General features: G+C 44.8%; 1 protein-coding gene across 2 annotated transcripts; it reads left to right on the top strand.

Annotated features, from left to right (window-relative positions):
• The first annotated feature begins 25 nt into the window (after window positions 1-25).
• On the top strand, window positions 26-22154 carry p23 (cytosolic prostaglandin E synthase). Of its 2 annotated transcripts, none has more exons than XM_084593642.1 (5): window positions 26-131; window positions 1979-2159; window positions 3504-3746; window positions 11491-11518; window positions 22018-22154. In XM_084593642.1, exons 1-5 carry the CDS (start codon window positions 106-108, stop codon window positions 22056-22058), a joined length of 519 nt encoding a protein of 172 aa, XP_084449768.1. In that variant the 5' UTR covers window positions 26-105; the 3' UTR covers window positions 22059-22154. The 2 variants fall into 2 exon arrangements, with proteins under 2 accessions (XP_084449768.1, XP_084449767.1); XM_084593641.1 differs by lacking the exon at window positions 26-131 and adding an exon at window positions 403-536.
• The last annotated feature ends 572 nt before the right edge of the window (window positions 22155-22726 follow it).

The following is a 22726-nucleotide window of genomic DNA, read 5'->3' as shown; positions in this document are numbered from 1 at the left end:
ACTGCGTTTCTGCGGAGTTGTTAACGTGAAAGTGCGCGAGAGGCGCGAGGGCGGCGCGAGTCCTATCAGTCTGCGAGAGCGCAGCAGCATCGCCGTAAGTTAAAGATGACAGGCGAAGCCGCAACCACACCGTGAGTATGAATGAACACGCGCCGGGTATTTATATGTGATTTCTGCTCGCAAGTGTATTGCTCTGTAAGGTCAGGGCCACCGGTTCTGATTTTATCTGAAAAAGAACGCAACTTTTGCCATATCTCACTCTTTAAGTATCGTGGCTCCACCTGCGCGTTTGTTCGAGAAGGTTCGCGCTCCACTAGCCGCCCAATGGACTAGGCCTAGTCGTTCTTTTCTTCTCAGTTTTTCTCGATTATGTGGATATTATTTGCATGGTCACCAGGAAGTAGTGCTTAATTCAGTCAGACTTGCTAACAGGTGTTGCTGAGCGTAGTTTCTTATGAGCCGCATTGTATGAACGCCCGGTGCATCGACGCGGCTGAAGCCGGCGGCGTGACTAGAGCGAGTGAAGCGTGTTTCGGGTAAAAAGCAGTCATTTGCAGCCTTGCTGCACTTCTCATCACGCCTGCACCAAGCCGACGGTGACCGATGCCGCAGTGCGGCGTGCTGGGGTGTCGAAACCAGGCGCGTCTGTCGGTCGTTTGCTTTCATCCTTCGCCAAACCACACGCGCGCTCTAGTATGCTGCCATTTTTTGCTCGTCATATTATCGCAGTCTTTTTTCTTTTTTTTTTCCACCAATATGTTGAAGCGTGAGTGGGTGCATCCCGTGAAATGCTTGGTAGCGTAAACATGAAGACGGGTAAAAGCACCCAGAAACTGTTATGTCATAATTATCTTGTACACCGTAACCATAGATAAAACTGGGTCTAGGATTATTGTTCTGGGAAGCTGTTCATCCTCGAGTGACTTGGGAGCCTTAATACAGCGGATGAGAATCCATTTATTAGTCTGAGAACATTCGAATTTTGTACCAAATTATCTTTTGCTGAAGTACGCCCCCGTGAGATTGGTCCGTTTTCGTCCACTACCCGATAAGCATGCAAAAGGCACATGCTCTTTTGGCATTATCGAGTGGGCTGCACTTGCAATTTTCTGAACTCTAATTTAAAGTTTTACATTTGTTAATACGAGAATTGTCTTGTACATAATTTTTATGTTCGGGAAGTTAAAAAGCGAGGTGTGGCGACAGTGCCCACTGCTTGATTTTTGCGGGTTTCTTTTGTGGGCTCTCTGGCTTTCTGCTTCAGCATGTGTACAGCCTGGTGGCTGGCGCTGGGCTCTGACCAAAGAATGCTGCCCCTCCGTATCATATAATATGATGCGTATGCTGAATTGACTGGTCTTTAAAGCAGCTGCCACTTGCTGACCATCGTGTCCAAACCAAGATTGCTGAGCGAAAGCCTTCATCAAAGCCTCCTTTTTGCCAACTGCTATGCGCGCAGGCACATATGTCGGGCAGTTTTCATCTTCATGGCACTCTACTGCTTTTGCATAAAATCAGACTGGGCAGTGTATTTTAGCACTTTCTGCATAGCAGTTCGAGAGGATGAAAGCAGTAGTTCATGGCTGTCACAATGCACTGTTCTGAGTGTGGAAGAAAGCCTTTTTATCTAATAATTACCTTTACTTGCATCAATATTGCAGGCAATAAGTAGGGGCCATGGTGATGCCCTAAATGCAGAGGCGGCACTTATCAACCACTGTGTTTTGCTTAGGCTGTTAGAAATGGTCTCGTGACTCGCGAGAGCAAAGCTTACCTGCTTGAATTCATTCGGTGAGGCTGGTGATGTAGCTCATGATATGCAAAATGCCCCGCCTGTGGCTCTCTTGGTGCCTGTGTATTAGCCGTCTGCTACCCTGTTTATGCTAGAAGCGGATGAGATCATGGTGCATCAGTGTACTTGTGCAGCACTGCGAGGATGGAGTGGAAGCTGAGTGAAGTTTTTTTTTTTTTTTTTCAGCCTCCCCGTTCCCCCAGTGTTGTGGGCACAGCGCAAGAATGTAGTCTACGTCAAAGTGGCCTTGGAGGACTGCAAAAGCCCTACGATCAACCTTTCCGCTGACTCCTTGCACTTCAAAGGAATGGGGGGAGTAGATTCCAGGCCACATGAAGTAACGCTTAGGTTTCTGCACCCTATCAAGGTGACTAATTCCAAAAGCAGGTTATGGTGAACAGGTCAGTTTGTTGGCTCCATTGGCTTCAAGCAGCATAAACTGGATGGAATTGTGCAACACACTGCTGACTAGGTGTCAGAGGAGTATGACGGTGGTAGTGAGAGCTAAATGGTTTAGTCATGCAATGTTTATGTTAAAGTGCAGGTTCTAAAACAGGGAGTGCTCTGCACATCACAGTGTCTTTATATTGTATGCATAGTTTTATTTTTGTCTTTAAAAAAAATGTGCTCAAGAAGTTCTTCAAAGCCTTTAGCATTGTACGGCCGTTTAGGGGTCGCCTAAAAACAAATTCAGAGAGAGAAGAATCCTTTATTTTCACTTACTTATTTTGGCTCCAGGAGCAGCTCAAACAAATTGTGAATGTGTACGCTTTATTTTGTGTGCAGACAGTTCAGCCAGAATTGTGGAGAGCTTCGCACATTCGCTTGAGGTGGCTGAAAGCACAGTCACTACATGCACGATCACGCTTGGCACGAGCTACTGTCCTCTCATTCCATCATTGTACAATGGCGCCGATCATATCTTGTTTCTTAGTTATCAGGAGATAGCGGTACTCTTTCAGCAAATGCACATAGCCCCAGCGCTGGTGTATTTGTTGGTGGCTGTGATAATTGTTTTATTGCTCGCTTTTGTCTTTCGAAAGTGAACCACAAATTAAAAAGCTACAAGGGAATAGGTTTGTGTGGGGCCTTGCATTTCTGCATTTGTCATTACATGGAGCCGTACTCCAGAAAGTACTGGGTATCAAGATTTCAAGGCCTAGCCCGAAAGTGAAATGGGTGTTGGGCTGCAGCCATCAGCCATCGTTATTTTCAAAGCATATCACGGTAAAAAAAAAAGCAGGGTGAGAAGTAGCACAAGCAAACGGGAGTAATATGCACTCACTAACTGCCAAACCCTCTCTCAACTCAAACACATTATAATCTGCACCACTGTACAAGCGGAGAGAGATCTCAGGCATGCGCTCAAGTGGTATAGTGCGTAGTGAGTGTGATAGCACAAGGTCTGTACGCAACGACAGCAGCGCACATTGTGCATAGTTCTGACTGCTGTCATTGTTCAGTGCAGCAGCACAAACATGAAAAAAAGCTCTCCAAATCTGGAAGGAATTTTATGCAGTGGCTGCTGTAGCTTCCACTTTCATCTCCTCATGCTAATCACTCAGTAAAGAAACAATCTACTGTTGGAAATTATATAAAGGGATATATATATTCTGCCTGCCTTTATTTGGAGGCCTTTTTTGTGTGTGGATTGTTTTGACCAGTTGTAAGGTAGCTGGTGGTGTTCATTTTTGGTGTGTTCGTTTAACAGCCTGAAGACAGCAAATATGTTGTGCGGCCGCGAGGCACAGAGTTTGTGCTGGCTAAAGCGGAGGAGGGCCCCTTCTGGAAGCGGCTGCTCAAGGATGAAGTAAAGCACCACTGGCTCAAAGTGGACTTCAACAAATGGGTCGACGAGGATGACTCTGGCGACGAGCTGGGTGCTGGCGGTGGGGACTTTGAGGAGATGATGCGTTCCATGGGCGGCCTAGGCGACGACGACACACCAGACATGGTACGTCTTACTTCACTTGCCTCCTAATCCTGCTTCTGCTTGCTGGTTTAACAAAACTCGTACATCGCAATATTGAAGTGCTTCATGAAAAACAAGTGGAGTGATAAATTTTGAGAGGACTGTCTTATGTCGTGCGAGAATAGCATTCACAGCTGTGAGCCCCTCTCGTGTTCGCTTTGAGCATTTTTGACTTTGAAGTTTGAAGTTTGAAGTTTATTGTATTTCAAAGGTTAACAAAACATGAATACAGAAGGAGGTCCCAAAGTCAAGGACTGCGGAACGGGACCTCCTATGATGATTATTGAAAAGAAATACATATTGAGCAGTTGCAGAAATTATACAATATTTCGCATCAGTGGGTTGGGGCGAATGAAACATGAATTAGTACAGACGCTATTGATGTAATAACAAAGAATAAACACCTAATCATATAAAGAAAACATAGGAAACAATTCATAAAAAAGATATAAAGGATAACACATGAACAGATTACCTTGAAAATTACGATAAGTGTGATAACAAAAACTGACGAAGAGCGGATTTAAAGGCAAAAATAGTTAATGATTGTTTGATAGTTGTAGGTAATGAATTCCAAAGAGTGGTAGCAGAGAATCGGACTGATTGTTTCCCATAATTAGTGTTTGGTTTAGGCAGCAAGAAGTTGTTGTTGATGGCGAAACGTGTGTCCGTATGACGCGGAATTTGATCATTGGTGGTTAGTGAGAATGGAAGTAGCTCTCTAACAGATTTGTACATTAGGATACATAAACTGTAGTCGATTATTTTCTTTACAGAAAGAATATTGTGTGATTGGAGCAAACGAAGGGCATTTTCTAAGCGGTGACTGCAAGTAATAATGCGTATAGCTTGATTTTGGATAATTTGCAGGGAAGATAAGTGCGAAGGGTACGTGTTTCCCCAAGATGAAATGCAGTACTGAATGTGAGTGTGGATGAACGAGTAATATAGAGAAATGAGCGTGGTAATATCAAAATACGGCCGAACTTTAATTAGCACTCTAATGCCATAAGCCATTTTACGAGAAATAGATGTGATGTGAGTCCGAAATTTTAGATGTTTATCAAGTTCCACACCTAAAAATGACACATGATCAGAAGCAAAGATAGAGTTAGAGCCGATGTTAACAAACGGGGTTTCGCAGATAATTTTATGAGATGAGCTGAAAACTATAAAACTAGATTTGGATGCATTAATGGACAGCATATTATCCCGGCACCAGCTTAATACAGTGTCTGCATCAGCATTCAGTTTTTCAACCACAGTGTTTATGTGTGAACCCGATGTTAAGATGGTGGTGTCATCTGCATAAAGAAAACAGTTAGAATTATTAAGGCGCACAGGGAGGTCATTAATGTACAATAAAAATAAGAGAGGACCAAGAAGTGAACCTTGCGGAACTCCAATGTTTGTGGTCTTGTATTTTGAATATGTCTCTGATATGAATACCGCTTGTTTTCTTTCGAATAGCTTTTGATTAGAGTAAGGGCAGGCCCAGTTATTCCGATAGCGTCAAGCTTATTGAATAAAATAGTATGGTTAAGGGAATCAAATGCTTTGGAGAGATCGATGAATAATGCACCAGCGATGTTACCCGCATCAATGACGGATTTAATTTGATCAGTGAGAGCGATCACAGCTAATTCAGTAGAGAATCCTAATCTAAAACCAAATTGGTTAGGCGAGAGAATGTCAAATTTAGATAAATAGCTATTTAGTCGGACAACAATGGCTTTTTCGATGATTTTACTGAAAAATGACAGAATAGCTATAGGGCGGTAATTTGAAATGTTATGCTTATCTCCCTTTTTGAAGATAGGAATGAGCTTAGTCTTTTTCAGCGCAGTAGGAAAAATTCCGGATTTGAACACCAGGTTAATAATGTGAGCGAGGACATCGCAAATGAGATGAGCAATCATCTTTATATGAGAAGAATGTATATTATCCAGACCTGGACTGGTGTCCTTCAGATTGTGTATTATTTTGCAGATCTCGTCAGGTGACACAGGAAAAAGGAAAATGCTATGGGGAGATCGTTGTAATGTATAACTTGTAGCAATGGTAGAATTACCTGATGGTAAATCAAATGAGTCACTAAACGCTTCAGCAATGTCTACCGGGTTGCTAAATGTTTTCTCGCCTGAAGAAATTGCAGATATGGGAACTTTTGTGGTGGTTCTATTTAGGAATGCTTTAATAATTTTCCACTTCTTGTTAACGTCATTTCCGGCTAGATTTAACTCTCTTTCATAGTATTTTTTCTTAGCTGTTGAGAGGAGCATGCTTAATATATTAGAATAATTCTTATAGCGTGCTAGAAGTCTCAAGTTGAATGGTTGTTTTTTGCTCTTTTTCTAGAGGTTATCTTTTTTCCTTAAACTGTTTAATAGGCTGGAAGACATCCAGGGATTAATCGGAGCTGAATATTTTTTATTGCGCGTAGATACAGTGGAGCTTTGATTGACAGCATTAGAGATAATAAGGAAGAACTGGTTAAATGCATTATCAGCGTCTTCAATGGCCTTGATTACTGACCAGTCAACACTGGCAATCCGTTCAAGGAATAATGCAGCACTCAGTGTTTTTTTAATGCGGAGTGTATGCCTAGCCTGGTTAACATAGTTATCCAGCTGAATGAAAATAGGGCAGTGATCAGTTAAATCAGCCTCTATGACACCTGCGTCGGGGGCGGTTATTAGGTTGGATAAGGCGTGATCTATAAGTGAGCTTGAACCACTCGCCGAAACGCGTGTCGGAATGGTAATAAGATTTTCAAAACCATGAATGTTTAAAACATCCAAGTAATCTTTATGTGAAGGGCAGTTGGGGTCTAATGTGTTAATGTTGATGTCACCCATTATAATTACATTTTTGCGTTCCATAGATAACACGCTTAAGACTGAGTGTAAAGCTGAACAGAAATCTTTGACAGGAGATGAGGGTGATCGGTATACGCAACCAATGATTAAATTTTTTTTATCTCGTGAAAAGAAAGATTCATCCGGTTCAATCCATACAGATTCACAGTTTATCACTGCAAGAGCTAGATCAAGTCGGCGGCGATAATGATAGCTAGAGGAAATAAAGATTGCTGTGCCACCATGAGCGTTGTCGTTACGATGGCAGTATTCTGCGCTGTAAGAAGGTAACGAGTATAGTTCTTTATCAGTTTCGGACAGCCAAGTCTCGCTGACGCAGATAACGGAGAACTGGTGTTGAGTAGCTGATAAAAAGTTAGCAATGTCGTCCGAATGTTTTCTTAGACTTCGTGCATTAAAATGAATTAAAGATCTACAAGAAGGGGAAAGATAAGATTTTAGGTTTGAAGGCGTGAAGTATGAGGCCATCCTAATGAACGAGATGGGCAGAAAAAAAGTACACAATCTTAGGTGAAGATCGACAGATCGGACTCGGATTTAATACGGAAGACATGGCTATTCTCTGACTTACGTGCCAAAATTTGACAGTTTTTCGTCCAGAGATACAGCCATCCCTTTTCTTGCTTGAGTGCGCGTGCCTTAGTGAAAAGTTTTTTGTTTTCCATGGTGAGGTGGTCATTTACGTATATTGGATCCTTTACTTCCCCTGAGAAACCAATGCTACCAGTGTCAAGCCGTGCCTTGCGAGCCCTTTCCAAGAAGTCATTTCTTTTGGAGCGGGAAATGAATCTAGCAATAATGTTCTGCCCTGACTGTGCAGGGACCCGGTGAACGATATCCAAGTCAGAAGTGTCAACAGGGCAGCTAATTATCTCTCCAATTGTCGCCACAATTGTAGCGCAGTCTTCGCCCTGTGTGCACGGGACACCTTTGATTTCTATGTTATTGATTCTGGAATACTGATCTTGATTAGCGATGCGATTTTTAAGCATTTCGTTTTCGAGTTTGATAGCTTTGTTAGCAGCCCGAAGTTCAGCTTGAGTGTCCTGAACTTTTTCCACCATATCATTCAAGAGCGCGAGGCTAGAATCCATGTTAGAAACTTCCTTATTCAATCCACTCATGTCAACTCCAGATTCCTGAAGCTTAATAGTTACCTTTGCAACCAGTTGATTAACTAGTTCACTCATCCTGGCCTCAAACATAGCTTCCAAGTTCTCTATTTTTTTTTGCTAGTTCGTCATTGGTTGGCATCGTGAAAAAAGGTGCATAAAGTACACAGCGACGCAAACAGAGTTAGCAGCAGCAGTGGTTGCAAGTCTAGGTTGACTAAAGAACAAGAGAGTAAAGGCACCAACCTGGGTGAACAGTAAAAGATGCTTAGCGGTAGATTCGATGACCGCAACCACTGCTGCAATGAAGCTGGGGTACAAGAGGCGATGGCTTTTAAGGCTGCAAGCAGGAAGTTCGCGCAGGCGCTTCAGCGAAGGCACAATTCCGGAAGGTGACGTCTCGAAGATGACTATTCAGTACGCGCTCGTTGACACGTGGCGGGGCGCAGACCAACTTGCAGGAAAACGGAATGAAGTACAGGTACATGGGACGTGCAGGGGCTTGGAAACCTGGGTGAACTTGCCTCAGCAATAGGGAAATTTTATTAGTTGATTGCACTTCTGTGTGCGTTGCATGTCTTGGGAAAGAGAGCAGTCCGATGATAGTCTCCTATGCAGTGCTTTACTGCAGCCGTGGCTGTTCTGTCCGGAACCGTGCTAGATATGGGCAGTGACCAATACCTTCTTGCTTATCCCGGGGACACTGTAGTTACTTTATTTACTGTGTTTTAACACCCACCTTCTTTCTGAAGATGAAAAAAATATCCGAAAAATTGTCTGCATGTAAATATTTAAAAGAAAAATAACAATAGCCAGCCTACCGCAGTTGTAAATACTTTTACTTCTATATGGGTGCTAACGAAAGCATGCGGTCAGCTGTGATCAGGATGCCGGTTTTTAACATTGTTCGCTTCAAACGCATTTGCTGCTATCACACTTTTCAATGATTTTGTGGCAGTGGACGCCGCCCACGCCAAGCACGGCATGTAAATCGAGCCAGGTTTGTGCAATCAAGCCATCATCATGAGCACTCTGCCAAGTTTGCTCCCAGTCACCGCAGGAGCTAACATTTAAAGTATAGTCAAAAGATAAACACGCTGTGATGTTACCGCTGTGCAATGTCTTGGCGCACTGCCAATGAATGAGCTGTTGATAAGACTGCATGAAACGGTGGTGCGCCACCGACTAAGGCTTTTTTTTTTTAATTCTTGGCTAAAGTGGTGCATTATGAAAGTGGGTTGATTACGCGATACAGTATTGTTTTTCACTATCACAACTGGTGTCTCAAGCCAATTTCTGTATATATAGAAGTATCTATCGAACTATTTCGCGATCCCCTTAGACTTCGATATATCCGGGTTTAACTGCGCGCCGATAACAAGTGTCGGGCATGTTTGCAAAAAAATAGTGCCGCGCAGTGCGACTTTGCCGCTGCGGTGATGTCTGCTCATATTTCTTACTCGTGACTGTACAATGTCGAAAGCTGTCTCTATATAGTCTTCTGTGCTTGCTCTCGACCTTCCAGTCTTGATTTTCACCTCTAGTGAAAATGCTTTGTGCTTCTGCTGTGCAACAGATTGAATAGATCCGTGGGGAGTACCACACATGTGTGGCAGGGGCACGCGGCATGACGAGGCGATGGTTCAATCACGTGACAGTCACGTCTTTCGGCTGTTGGGCTGTTGGGGTAGTTTTTGTTGCTACCCTTAGACGGTGTGGTGCGTAAATGCACAGGCAGTTTCAAATCTAAACAAATCAAATATTGCATTTCTTAAGAATTTTTCCTGGCTCCTTTATGCATTTTTAGCCATGTAAATGCAAAAAACTCCTTTGTTATTACTGATTGAGTGGAAAATTTTGAATTCTTTTGTTTCGTTATCAAATAGAAGTTCCATAGAAAAAAAAGCATAGACAAAACAACCTTAGATTATTACTTTAACTTTATCTGATGATTCCCTATATCCATATTAGTCATAACGAGTTTAAACTATTCTCGACACTTGAAACAGTCTATGCAGATAGCATGCTGCCAAAGGAGTGTTCCACCTTGTGCAAGGGGTGTGTTGTCTGTGCAACGTAGTTTGCAGGCGTGCTATGTCCTTCCCTGTACAGTGTACTCTCGTGAAACGGAACCTCAAGGGACCGGAAAAATATGTTCTGTTTATCAGGAGTTCCGTTTACCGAGAGAATGGGTTCAGCATTGCGCAATCAGCTTCTGCGGTCCCGACACGACAGGCTGGCGTGCAGTTTGTGATTTCCGCGGAAGTGAATCCCAAAATGCAAAATTTCGGCAATAAGGAGAACAGTATACAATGGGCAAGAACTTTACTGCACAAAGTACACAGCAAACATTTTTTTTTCTCAGAGTACTACAGGAATATTAAAAAGAAAAAAGTCAACAGACCACTTACTCTTCTGCTGGTAGGGTAGTGGGAACTACGATTTAATTTAATGGCTGCTGAAAAATGATTTTCGGGCAGCCGTCTTGCTTTCCACTCTCCGCATGCCGTCGTATCGGCAGCAGCAGCTTCCCCTGAAATGGCACAGAACACTACACCATTCCGGTCTTTAAACCTAGTCAGCCACTCGTCGCTGCATGAACAGCCCTCAATGCCGAGCTGGAGAGCGAATTCTTCTCCTTTAGCACGAATGAGTGGTTCGCTGATAGGGATGTTTTTACTACGGGCCCTTCGCAGCCAAAGCATGAGGCACTTCTCCAGATCCTCGTGGTCAGCTGCTCGTAGTCTTTCGCTGGGGACCAAAGCGTAACATTTCGAATGCCGCCCGCAGCTTGTCCTTGTCTTGGAGGATTCTCGTCAGGCTGCTCTTCGGGACGCCTTACTTCGTCGCAAGCACCGTTTTAGTAAAGCGACCACTCTCGAAGTCATTGATGATATCAATCTTCTTCTCCAGTGCAAGCGCATTGTGCTGTTTCTGTGTAGCCATCGGATCCTGACTTTGCGATGAAATGTCGCTACGACACCGAACAAAGTCTCTGAGGCTTAGGCCTAACTGAATACGGAACAGCAAACACTGCACGACAGCAAGCAGCGAGCGGCGCACTGTGCGAGAAAGCCGAAACTGCCAGGCTGTCTGGGAGGTTGAGGAGGAGGGGGATAGTGGTGCGCACCGAGATGGCGCTGCACTTGCCCAACTAGTTTTGGTTTTGAGTTTGTTTTCGGTTCCGATTAACGAGATTTTTTTTACACTGCGTTGATAGAAAACCAACCAACTTTGATGAGTTTGTTCCGTTTAACTTATTTCCGTTTATAGAGTCTACTGTAGTATGTTTAGCATCTGCTGCTGTCTCTGTTGGGCCCTGCTTATTTCAGCAATTTCCTCACTTGCAAGTGTAAGTCTGCTTCTTACCCAGTTGCAAACTTGTTCATACAGGTAAAAATTTCTCCTTTGATGTGGTGCACTCACATCACAGCATGAAAAGAATTGCACTGCTCATCCTAGAAGGGATGCTTTGATGTGTGTACAAATTATTGCCATGTTGGTAAGAGTTCCCTTTCACCGTTGGTGGCAATGTTTTTTTTTTTTTTGAGCCTGCAGATTGTGTTCAGATTGTGCAGAATGTGTTCTGTGGAATGCCAGCTAGTGTTAGTCATTACTGTTGAGTTGCAGCAATACTTTTGTGCAGAGCTTTTGGGGCTCTTACTCAGTTCTTGGCCAGCAAATGTCATGCCTCCCTAGTGTATTAATGGGGCTTCTTTGCCCGTTTCTTTTCAGGAGCCAGCTGGAGACAGTGATGATGAAGGTGAGTGTCTCAAGTCTTCTATGTTATGTTGCTGTGTGCTGGTTTGTTTCTGGGATATTACTATTGCAAGCTTACTTTTATATTTTCATGTGTATTATTAGACATCAGGATTTAATGTTAATATAGGATAGATGAATCTCATTTCTTTTATAAATTTATTGTGGCTTATTACTGAAATTTAGTCGTGAAGCTGCTGCACCGATTGTACCTGTCTGAACTAAATGGCATATCCTGCTACGTGCTAGTTTTGTTGCGTTGGGACCTCATCTTTTCCAAAATCATTGAAAATTTTGGTGAGAATGAAACAAACTGTAGCCAGCGTTTTCACAAAATGGTTGTGCCATCTTTGCTTGACAGTGTCACAGAAAGTAGGAGTTTCGAAACTTCAGAAATGGTGAATAGCTTGAACCGAATGTGCAGCTTGAATTGAGTGTCGTGCGTTTCGATTACTGAATGCAAACAGACATCCAAAAATAACATTCTCGTGCTTCCTTGAAGCAGAAAAATTGTGCCATTCCTAACAGCGTTCACCTGCTTGGCATGCGTAATCTCATTTTGCTCATGAATGAACCTTTGCTTTCCTCGTGTGGCCTGTCAACACTAAAGTTCGTTTGGTTAAAGAAATTCGTTGACAGCCATTGCAATCTGCAGTGATTGCTCCGCACTCATGGGTTGGAAAATGAAGTGCAGTGCCATACAGCATTTCTTTTAGTCTTCCTGCAAAACAGGCAATGAACAGCCTTGAATGTACCGACACAAAATGCAAACGGGTACCCGTGCTTCTGTCTTCAAGCTCTAACATGAGCTATGTGTGCAGAAAGACCTGTGGGCAAAATTGGAGCTCGCATATGCACGAGGGGTCAATTTCTTTCATCGTGCAAGAGGACTCTAGGTCGTGTAGGATAGAGGAAAAACAAAAATAGACGAACTGTCCACGCAGGTGCATCTCGTTAAACATTGTGCTCACTGCTTCTCGCGCTACAGCTCTGGTTTTGCTCATTTGGTTTGATACGCTGGCCTTGTTGTGGCAATGGAACTGCATTAGCATCCACTACTAAAATGTGCAAGCACACGAGCATCATTTCAGAAAATTCGATTAAAACACAAGCTGCTTGGCGTTCTTTTGAATTAAAGTGCGCTTTTTGAACATCTTTGGATATAACCATCATTCTTGTGAACAAATTGACACTTTTATGTGGACCTCTATCAAAGCTAACTGCCTAGGAAAGTCATGCATTGATGTTTTCAGAAGGAAATATTGCTGTCAACGTCACACTGGTTTTTGTTCAAATGTGACAATATTTGAGCCTATCAGAGGACGCAGTACGGCAGATTTTATACACGAGCATTAAGCTTGCTACGTCTTCACCGAGAAAGTAGCATTTGGGTGGAATTACATTGCCGGCACTGGTCTCCAGGCGTCGCAAGAAAATGAGGGATGGGGCAGCGATGCAATCTTCTGCTAATTGTTCGTTTGGCAGTACACCACATTGCCATTAGTGCACTTTTTCGTGCCACTTTGGAATCATTGAAGAGTACAGTCGCCGACAGATCTTTCGGACTCGGTGGTACGTAGGAAATGGTCCGAATAATCAAACAAGTCGGAAAGTCTGTGATCTTTAAAAAAATGACTTTTCCGCAAAAAAAAATCCTTTATAATTCTTGAACTTTGCCGCTTTCGATGTTTCGTTTGTGTCGAAATAGGGAGCTATGGCATAGCGCAATCTGCGGCTTTCATGCGCACGCGCCAGTGCGGGTCCACGCCACTTCACGACATACTGTGACGCAGCTACAGGTCACGCTAATGCCACCAACAAATGTACGTGCTGCATGAAGCAATAATGTTTCCATGGCTAACGACTGTAGCAAAGACTGCGAGATGGAACTCACTGGGAAAAAAGGTGCGGTATATGTCTAGGCAAGTTACAGCTAGTGGTGATGCCATTGTGAAGCAAGGCTTCGACGGCGGGAGCTCGCACGACTGCTCACATGAAGGCAGTGGTAGCTGCTTGCGCAATAGAAGCTGGGTATGAATAGCTCGTACGTTTTTGTGCGATCATGGGCTCCTGAAGCTTATGCGCCAGAAAACCTTTAATGCCATTACTAAGAAGGTTCATGCAGCTGCCATGAGTGCTGTTCTGAAACCTTGGGAAGGTCAGAGAAGTAACGAAAAAAACTAAGTTGGTGGCACGGAGGTAGCAGTCGTGTAGTGCATCATGAAAACGGAAGTTTATCCGTATCAGAACTGCATCGTGCATTGCGATGTCGCGGCTAGTCGATGGAGCCGGAACCTCTGATTAACTGCTGGGAATCGATTTCGGGCCTAGGTGCCATGGAATGGCGCTATTCCGGTTGCACAAACGTTCGTCGTCGTACTTGAGAGCTCGCGCCGCATCGACGTCACCCGCCATCCCGAAAATGGAACTTTCCCCTTGTCGGCACTGCGCTGCGACATTGGTTGACAGCGCCGGGTCTTCTGGTTCACTTCCTAGCATAGATTCCAAGGGCGGGTCAGCCTTTCGCGACATACCTCCGTCGTGATCTTCGCCGAGTACATCGGGGCATATCTGTGCCGCTGCGCTGTTGCATCAGCCGAGCTTTCCGCGCGTCTGGAGACTTCCGTTCGTTGGAGCCGTACCACGTCGAAACATCAGTGAGATATCCTTGTCGCTTTCACCACTGCTTCTGTTTCTTTGCCTTTTGGGCGGACCGCACGGTGCTCTGATACTTTTCGAGAAGTGTTTTTGCTGACCTGGTTTTTGCTTTGTCCGATTTGTCGCCGATTGCTTCTTTTTCTGGATAGGAGGCTTGCGTTCGTTCTATACTTCTGCACCGCGCGCCGCTGCATCGCTGGCACACAAACGAAGCCTCACGTAACAGTGGGAGTGACGAAAAATGCAGAACAGCAGCTGCGGATTCACAAACTACCGAGCAGTTGACAAAAGCGTGTGCGCCTGAGGCGGGAGCAGACACCGCGAGCAATAGCGCGCTTTCCAGCAGCCACTCTTGAGCGACACGTGACTGGCGCAACCATTCAGCGCCTACAAATGGCTCTGCAAGGCCTTCGCATTTTTTACTTTTGTGCGTTCATTTTTTGTCGTAGGCACGTGGCTCTGACTGGAGGAGTACTGCGGTGAAACAAGCTTTCCAGTGGTACCGAAATATTCGCGATCGGCACTCCGGCCGCGGAGTTATTGCGCTCGGAAATCGACCATTTACGTGGATATTTCGGCCAGTGCTTGCTACCAGAGGTCACAAAACCAATTTTTAGGCTCACTTTGAGGCTGTTGTTTTCAGGAAATTTTTTTGTAATGTGGTTGAACAGGCCTTGTAGATTCAGTCTGATCTTTTCTAAAATCGGCTTTTTCGTGAAATTTTCTCGGTTTGATCTCTGCGTCCCCCCTTAAGCTGCTTTCGAGTACAGGCTACAACATAGCAAACGCGCTGCCAACAGGCACTTCGGCATCGAGTTCTCCGTAGTTGCACTACTGGAGACAGCAATTGAAGTGCTGATACGGACTCAGATCAAGTCTCTGATCAACAGTACAACTGTACGGTCTGCTGAGACTGCGTGTGGTAACAAAGTGCTTTAGCAATTTGTGCTTTTGGCGACCCTGTACTTTTATAACAAGGGTAAGTTCTGCTTGAAAGTAATGTTTTGATTATATCTCCAATAGCTGGCCTAGGAATCCCGATTCGCACCTATTTAAATTTGCTTTTGGCGCTCCAAAACATTTGCTCCAAAATTTTCCCCGCATAATTATCGCACCCCCAACTTTGCATGAATTTTCCGTGAAAAAAAGTGCGAGCATTATGAGAGTAAATACGGTATGCAGTCTTCCTTCGTAACTGCTTCTTGCAAAGCAAGGAAAGTGCAACTGTCCCCATCAAACAGCACGGTCGTGGACTGGTGTTGTGCTGTTGTAGGGACCGTTTGAATAAGATAAGCGCAGTCTGGTGGTGTTCTGGCATTTGTGGCCTTGTTTCCACGCCGGTAATCATCTTTTGAGCCCCGTTCACACGCGGCGCAAAATTTGCTCAGTACGACATAATCAAGCATAAGGCCAGTGAAAAATTCAATAACTGTTCAAATTCTGATGTGCGAGGAATGCCCGCATGTCATCCACGAGCTCTCAAATGAAACAGCAATATTTTCGGGGTGTCGGAGATTCAGCTCTGAGTAGACCTCCGGAACGTATCTAGTGCAGTCAGCTGTCATCATCTTGGCTGCGCGGTCCACTGCGTGTGTCAACTTCTTGACATATTTCTGCCACATTTTTGTGTGCAAACTTCGATAAAGTATATTCATTACTGAGAATATATTATTTAGCGCACCACGCTGATTGCTAGTTGCTTGCATTGCGCACGCGGCGAGAATGTTAACAATGAACGGATTCTTTTTTTGCCCGCCGATCACACGCGGCGACCACCACCCACAATTAATGTCGCCGCAATTCACGCATGAAATGTTGACATCACCGCCGCACACTTTACACTTAACACGCGCTAGCAGCACATTCACGGAACTCAACTGATCACTGTGAAGGTCGCGTCATCGAGCAGCTCGGCAGCGGTAGCCGTGGCATCTTCGGCGGTGTATTCGGAACTCAACTGATCACTGTGAAGGTCGCGTCGTCGAGCAGCTCGGCAGCGGTAGCCGTGGCATCTTCGGCGGTGTATTCGGAACTCAACTGATCACTGTGAAGGTCGCGTCGTCGAGCAGCTCGGCAGCGGTAGCCGTGGCATCTTCGGCGGTGTATTCGGTTTATCCAACAAAAGCTGCCTTGCACTCTGTTGCAGGGGTCTGTGCCATTTGTCGAAGCCTTGCATGCGCTTTCTTCCCGATTGCTTCGATTTCGGAAGGTTGCAGCATCGGGGTGTTTTGGCAAATGCGTCCGAAGATTCTGTATCTACGGCCGGCGTTGACGTCGGGCCGATTACATGCAGGCGGCACACACCTTCGGTGCTTGCAGTTTGCGCCCATGCAGGGGAAAGCGCAAACAGATGCGGAGGTATGCAACGAACGCAGTGGATGCTGCAAGCCCCGTACGCTAACGGAAAGGCAGCACGCCTTCAAGCGCTGCAACTGCTATGCAATCAAGCAAGTCTGATTGATTTTATCAGCACTGCTATCTGTGAGGTTGACGCGCTGACCGGACTCGTGAGCAGTGCCATGTATGCGACATGCGGGAAGTGTGAACTCGCTGTTGTAGAAATCGTCAACAAGCGCAAGGGCCTCGCTTCTCTCCTGGAGCTTAGGTGTGTGAACGGAGCATGCCCGGCAGCAGTTGTTTCTGCTGCTTACTCATCTCGTCTCACAGCTACTGCCGTGCGTGAAGGCTGCGACCCAGAGCAGTGCAATGGTAGCCCCCGTGATAGTTTTGCGATCAACGTGAAAGCAGGGCATGCTGTGCATTCGATTGGTGTTGGCCACGATCAGCTGTCGAGGTTTTGTGGCATTCTTGGTCTACCGAAACCACTTCACCACAAGACATTCTTCAACATAACCAAGAAAGGGCACATCACGGGTGGCCACCAAAGCAGTCTCCAACAACCTTGCTGAAGCGAGGCGAGTAACTCGTATAGAAGACTCGATTCGCAAGAACAGTGAGGGTGAAACGTATGCAGCAGCAGAATTTTAGTCTTGTGATCTAATGGTCAACATATTGAACTATAGTATCACCTAGTTTCATGGGATTTGAGTGAGAATTTTGGCATTCAACATGCAAATAAAGTTTCAATAGCGTTTTTTTTTTTTTTTTTTTTTTCTTTTCAAATTGGTGTTTTTGCCCGTTTTAATAGCTTGTGCACACAATTTTTCCCTCTTGCACTTGTTGAATCACTATGAAATGTTGCACAGATGTTCCTTGGGGTGCACAGAGTGCGCAAACCTTGTTCTTACTAGTCTCATCATATTTTTCCAACTTTCAAACAAAAACTAACACACAATAGAAAATAACACTATTTAAAAAAAACATTTCTTTGAAAACAAATACGCATAAAATAATTTCAGATTTGCCCGCTCTGTGGTCTATAATGAACTACAGAGGCTGTTTTAAAATGCTCAGTCATAATAATTAATAAGAAAAATTGTGTGCACAAAAAGGTGTTAATTATACATTTCATAACTCATCAAAATTTACCTACTGTAGATTTCAAATTTCAGCACTCTAACTTCATTATTAAATAGTTTTTTTTTTTTGAGGAGAGTCTCCCCTTAAAGTTGTCAATGAGTGACTTTTTTCCTCTTTGTTCCGAACTTGTGTGTCGCTCGGAACTTCGATGTCGACATCGTTGAGAGACGCACCACACTGGCAAGATGGCGCCCGCTGACGCTTGCAGCCCGCCACAGACGCAACAAACAGACGAGGGGAGGAGTGTCAGCCAATCGGGAGACATGTTTTAGTCACATGCACCAACTAGTGAGCAGCAGCCCGCGTCGACTCTTTTTTTGGTGCATTTTTCCTCACAAGCAATAGCTGTAGACGCGTAGCAATGGCACGAAATTGAACATGAAAAGCTGCTCTTTCAAACGAGACCAAGATGGCGGCGACCACTACCGGAAAAAGACAACTGCGTATCGCGGAAAGAGTGTGGTTTTCTCATCAAAATCTGCCTCGAGTGTGCTCAGATATTTATTTCCTTATCGTATTACAGCCGAAATATTGATTCTAGCGTTCTGAATATTCATAAACCAGTAAACCAGAAAGAGTTGGAGATTTCAAAAATTTTAGTTGTGAAAAATCGATTTTCTAGCCATTTTTTTGCTCCCAGGAGCAGTCTCCCCCTTAAATAGTAATCTAGGCAGCATTCGAAAGATGCATTCAAAAGATACCGCCACTCTTGCTCGAGTGATGGGGCTAGTTTTGCCCAAAGGGACCAGAGTTTTGGTGCAAACACAGGCGAGCTCAAGCCCTCAGCCAACCAACACCCAAGCACACAGCTCTCCTCATGAAAGCCCAGGGAAAGGCAGTACTGCCAACATACATAGGCTGACAGATGAGCTCTTCGCCTGCTGCATCCCAGGCAAGACTGAATGCGGCAGAACCCCTCAGTACTAAAATCTGGCCGCTGTGCCCCAAAACTAAGTTTGCATCGAGATGGCTACAGCATTTGCAGTACTGTAGTTCAATGAAGGGCATGCAAAATTTGAGTGGATGTTAGAGGACCTTGGTGTGCTCCCAGGTGGCCAGCTTCTGTTGTTCAGACTCTCGAAATGAGAGGCGGATCAAAAAGATGTCTGCCCGCCAGATTGCTGGGGTGGGAGCCAACCATCGCAGTGAGGCAAAAAGGACTCGTGCTGAAGACTCGTGTATCGAAGATCGCGAGGGTCTTGCATAGTGCTGGACAATTCTACCAGTGTTGGAACAATTGCTGGACAGGCCATTTCTCATCTTGGGAAAGTTTCATGCACGTACAGTTTATTTTCTGTAAATACACAGGTTTCAAACTTCGAATTGCAGTTTCCTCCTTTTGCATTCTTTGGCAATTTTCAGTTTGTGCATACATTTTTCCACACTTCTATAAGGGTTATTGCAACGAAACTTGGTCTTTAGAATATACTTGGAATATGCTCAGTGACCTTAGAAGCGATGAGAAAAACCTAAATCAAGTATTTCCTCCAGCAGGATTGTAATGTTTTAGCAGAGGGCAGCATGCTTATAGACAAATTTGGATAAGGTGGTGGAGCCTGTTGTGCACCTGGTGTGTATCTCAAAACGTACAATTGCACTTCTAAAGGGACATGGAAATGGGTTCAAAGATCACTGGTAAATGAGTTGAATGTGAGGAACGAATTTAAGTATTCTCCCTCAGTAACTTCTTAGGATGGAGCCAGCAGGCCAGCAGTTGACCTGTGTCCTTTTTTTTTAATTTGCGTGCTGATTGGTCAGTGCATAATGGTGGTTTTTCAAACTGTTTTGCGAAATGGTTTACATAGAACTATCGTGATGTCATCGGGAGCGACAGACCATCAGAGCATGCTGTTTGCTGCAGCCAAGATTGCCATAACTTAAAGGCACACTTCTGGTAGCTACTCGTGTTCCTAGATGAGCCCCGCGGCCACTAGTGCGTCACAACTTTGCCCGTCAAACTGTTTTCCATAAGGCCAGGTTGCTTGCATGGTGATCTAAAAGATGATTGATGCCAGTCAGGCAGTTGTCGACTGTGTTGTGGCTAGACACACTTAACTGCCTCGTGGTGCTGCACTTCGTTTTGAGACTTGAGTTTGCAGCTGTCGCTTAGCAGCGCATTTTCGCATGGGCTTTTACAGTGGTGCTTACGTTCTTGCGAAAAGCGCAAGTTAGGTGGTGTGGCAAGTTCACAATACTGCCATGTAGAAACGTTGCAGTGTTTATCTACCAATTCAGATCATCTAATGAATGGTAATTTCTGAATTTAGGAGGCTTACAAACCACACTCACTATTTGAATTGTTGCATGAGTAGTGAAAGTATGGCTTAAATTGAATCAATAATTAAATATATTCGCATACATAAGAGAATAAGAAAAGACATAAAGGCATTGAAAGCTACCGGCATGAGGTCTTCGTGTGTTCAAGAATATCCTACTCCAGTAATGTGACATTGAAATCAGCGTTATGATGCAGTGTGATGAGGTGTTGCTTATAGGAAAGATTTTTTTTTTTTCCATAATTTGTTTTTGTGGGCCTTGCAAGGATTGCTCAGTGGTTAGGGCACTAGACTGATGATACCTGCTGTGGCGGTCATGCTTTGATCGAGGTAAAAACGCAAGGCACCCATGTACTGTGCAAGAACCCCAGGTTTTCAAATTTTAAGGAGCCGTTCTCTGCAGGATGACTCACAGCTATGACTTTTGGATGTTAAATCTTACGACCGTAAAAACCCGAATATAATATGTACCCATGTATAGTATGAGGCGCAATATGGGGGTAGCAATAACTGGAGAAAAAATTCTTGAACCGCGTATGATGCGAGCGAAGGAAATTTTTCGAAGGCCTTTATTTTCATGGCATTTCATGTCCTTAACTTAATGGTCAGTCTGAACTTTCCTCAGAAAGTCCTCTGTCAGGCATGGTCCCCTCTCATAAAAACACTTCTTCCGCCCCGTCGAGTGCATTGGAAATGCCGCATTTCTTAAAAGGGCAGCTTACAAGCTCCGCAGGAATGCTGGCCCAAGCATCCGCAATCCAGCCACAAATTGTCACTACGAGAGATCCGCTTCAGTCGCCCAGAAGCAGCTACTTTGGGGTCTCCCGACCTCATCCACTCCTTATGTTAATACAAACATCTAGCAGTTACTGGGAATTCATCCCTCCCATAATGGCGACGAGTTCGGTGCACGATTCTCGTAGTAGCCTCTTTCCTAAGTCGGCCAGGTGTCAGCGGAAAGCATACAACATGAGCAATGATCAGAACTCCATTAATGCAGATGGCAACACTCAACACCGTCTGCTAAAGGAGCATGAGTAGGCAACTTCAGCCAATCGTGAGTGCATTAAACGTGTATATCCCCATTATGTCGTCTGCACGTCGTTGGGTCGCGGTGTATCCAGGTATGGTTACAGTAGACGCTGTCTGCGTACCCAGCCCTGAAAGGAAATTTGCAAGATTTATCATTTTGCATGCCGTTGTGCTGTTTGTCACATCCTGACACACATAAGTTCAGCGTATGCAGGCGAAGACTCAATGACTTTAGCCTCTTTTTATTTATTTTTTTTACTGGTTTGACTTGTTTCTTAAGGGCTAAAGGCAGTATCATTAAGAATAAAATTTGATACTGCTGTGAGACGAGGCCAAACAAAGCCCTGATGCGTCGTCTATGACCAATAGACTAGCACGGAAAACCTGATGAGTTCACTCCAAAGCGGAACATGCTGCTTCGAAGTGTACCGCCATGTTGGAAATGAGATTTTAACTTATGCGACAGTTGTGACCACTGGAAAGAGCGTATGTTAAGGCTCGGTATTAAATGTTCTAGATAATGCGTGCATTAAATCAAGTTATCCCACAAGCTTGTGCGCCTATTTTATACGAGGACTGCATTTTGCAGCATCAGAATGTCTCTGCTGCAATCATCGCAGCTTTGGTAGCGCTGTAAGGAAGTCTGGGCGTCACGCTTCGGCTGCCGAAAGCAGTGACGTGCACAAAGTCCCACTCTCGTGTATTGAGATGCCAGCACATACTAAAGCCTCACATACTCGTAATTCGGAGCATTCAAATACGGTGTCTTTCATAGCACCCGACAGCTTCAGTACTAAAACCCTCTACCGCGCGCATGTGCAGAACGCCTCTGGCAGGCGTTAGCTCCCTTCCATGCTCTCACTGTAGTGCTTGACTGAATTTAGCGTGACAAATTCAATCAGCTCAAGCTGCTATGCATGTTGCTACAGATCAGGTCTTTGGAGTATGGGGGTACTCCTTGAAACTTTGTTGGGCCATAAAGAATTGTCGCTGTGAAAATGTATTTTGTCTGTGGACAAAAGTTGGTTATTCATGGGAAGTGTGTGTTTCTGTGCAGAGATCCCAGACTTGGAGAGCAGCGGCGGCAACAAGGAGTGAGCCTTGCCGTTCAACTCCCGCGTGTACAGACAGAGCCAAGCTCCTCCCCTTTCATTTCGTTTTGCTACAGCCCACCAATAAAGGCACCACATCTCCGCTCTGAGTCCAATTCACGTATTCGGTGCTGCGAGCACCTTTCTTCCTAGCTGTCGAGGCAAGAGCTCGCGGAAGTACTAAGGTGGAAGGAGCGGCCGAGTTTGGGCTAAGCTCTTTCACTTCCGGTGCTTCTTTGTGCCCACGTATGTGGTTGCGGAACATGGTTCAACGATAAACACATTAGTGTGGAACTCCTGGTCAGTACTATGAGCGATCACGTCGCATAGTGTAAGAGATTCCTATGTACACAAAGTCTCTACAGCTATCTATACGCTCTCATTTGGCCTTACTCTCACAGGACTACCAAGCTGCCCGAACGATATAAGCTGCGCCATTCTTATAAGAATTGGGCAAATGACACTGAATGGCTGTCAACTGGCAGTAAAGGCAGAATGGTGGTTGTTGCAATGGGGAGAATGCTGGGTCAGCCTGCGCCGTGCTGCTTTACAAAGGTGGCTTTTTGCGCAATTAATAAAGTGCTGGGTTGAATTCCAAGGGCCCGAGGATGCCGGCTAGTGTGCACAGAGACCAGCCAGTTTCTCCTCCAGACGTGCGACTTAAAATGACTATCA

This window comes from Amblyomma maculatum, chromosome 2, assembly GCF_055883805.1.
Source record: "Amblyomma maculatum isolate TAMU_Amacu chromosome 2, ASM5588380v1, whole genome shotgun sequence".
In the NCBI taxonomy this organism is placed as follows: Eukaryota; Metazoa; Arthropoda; class Arachnida; order Ixodida; family Ixodidae; genus Amblyomma; species Amblyomma maculatum.
This window is presented reverse-complemented; position numbering and strand designations above follow the sequence as displayed.

What these genes read in the sequence shown, in the direction of transcription:
- p23 (XM_084593641.1), top strand. Translation starts at nt 469, where the DNA reads ATGAACGCCCGGTGCATCGACGCGGCTGAAGCCGGCGGCGTGACTAGA. An exon ending in ACGACGACACACCAGACATG is followed by an intron (nt 3,747 to 11,490) that starts GTACGTCTTACT and finishes GTTTCTTTTCAG; the next exon opens with GAGCCAGCTGGAGACAGTGA. An exon ending in TGGAGACAGTGATGATGAAG is followed by an intron (nt 11,519 to 22,017) that starts GTGAGTGTCTCA and finishes GTTTCTGTGCAG; the next exon opens with AGATCCCAGACTTGGAGAGC.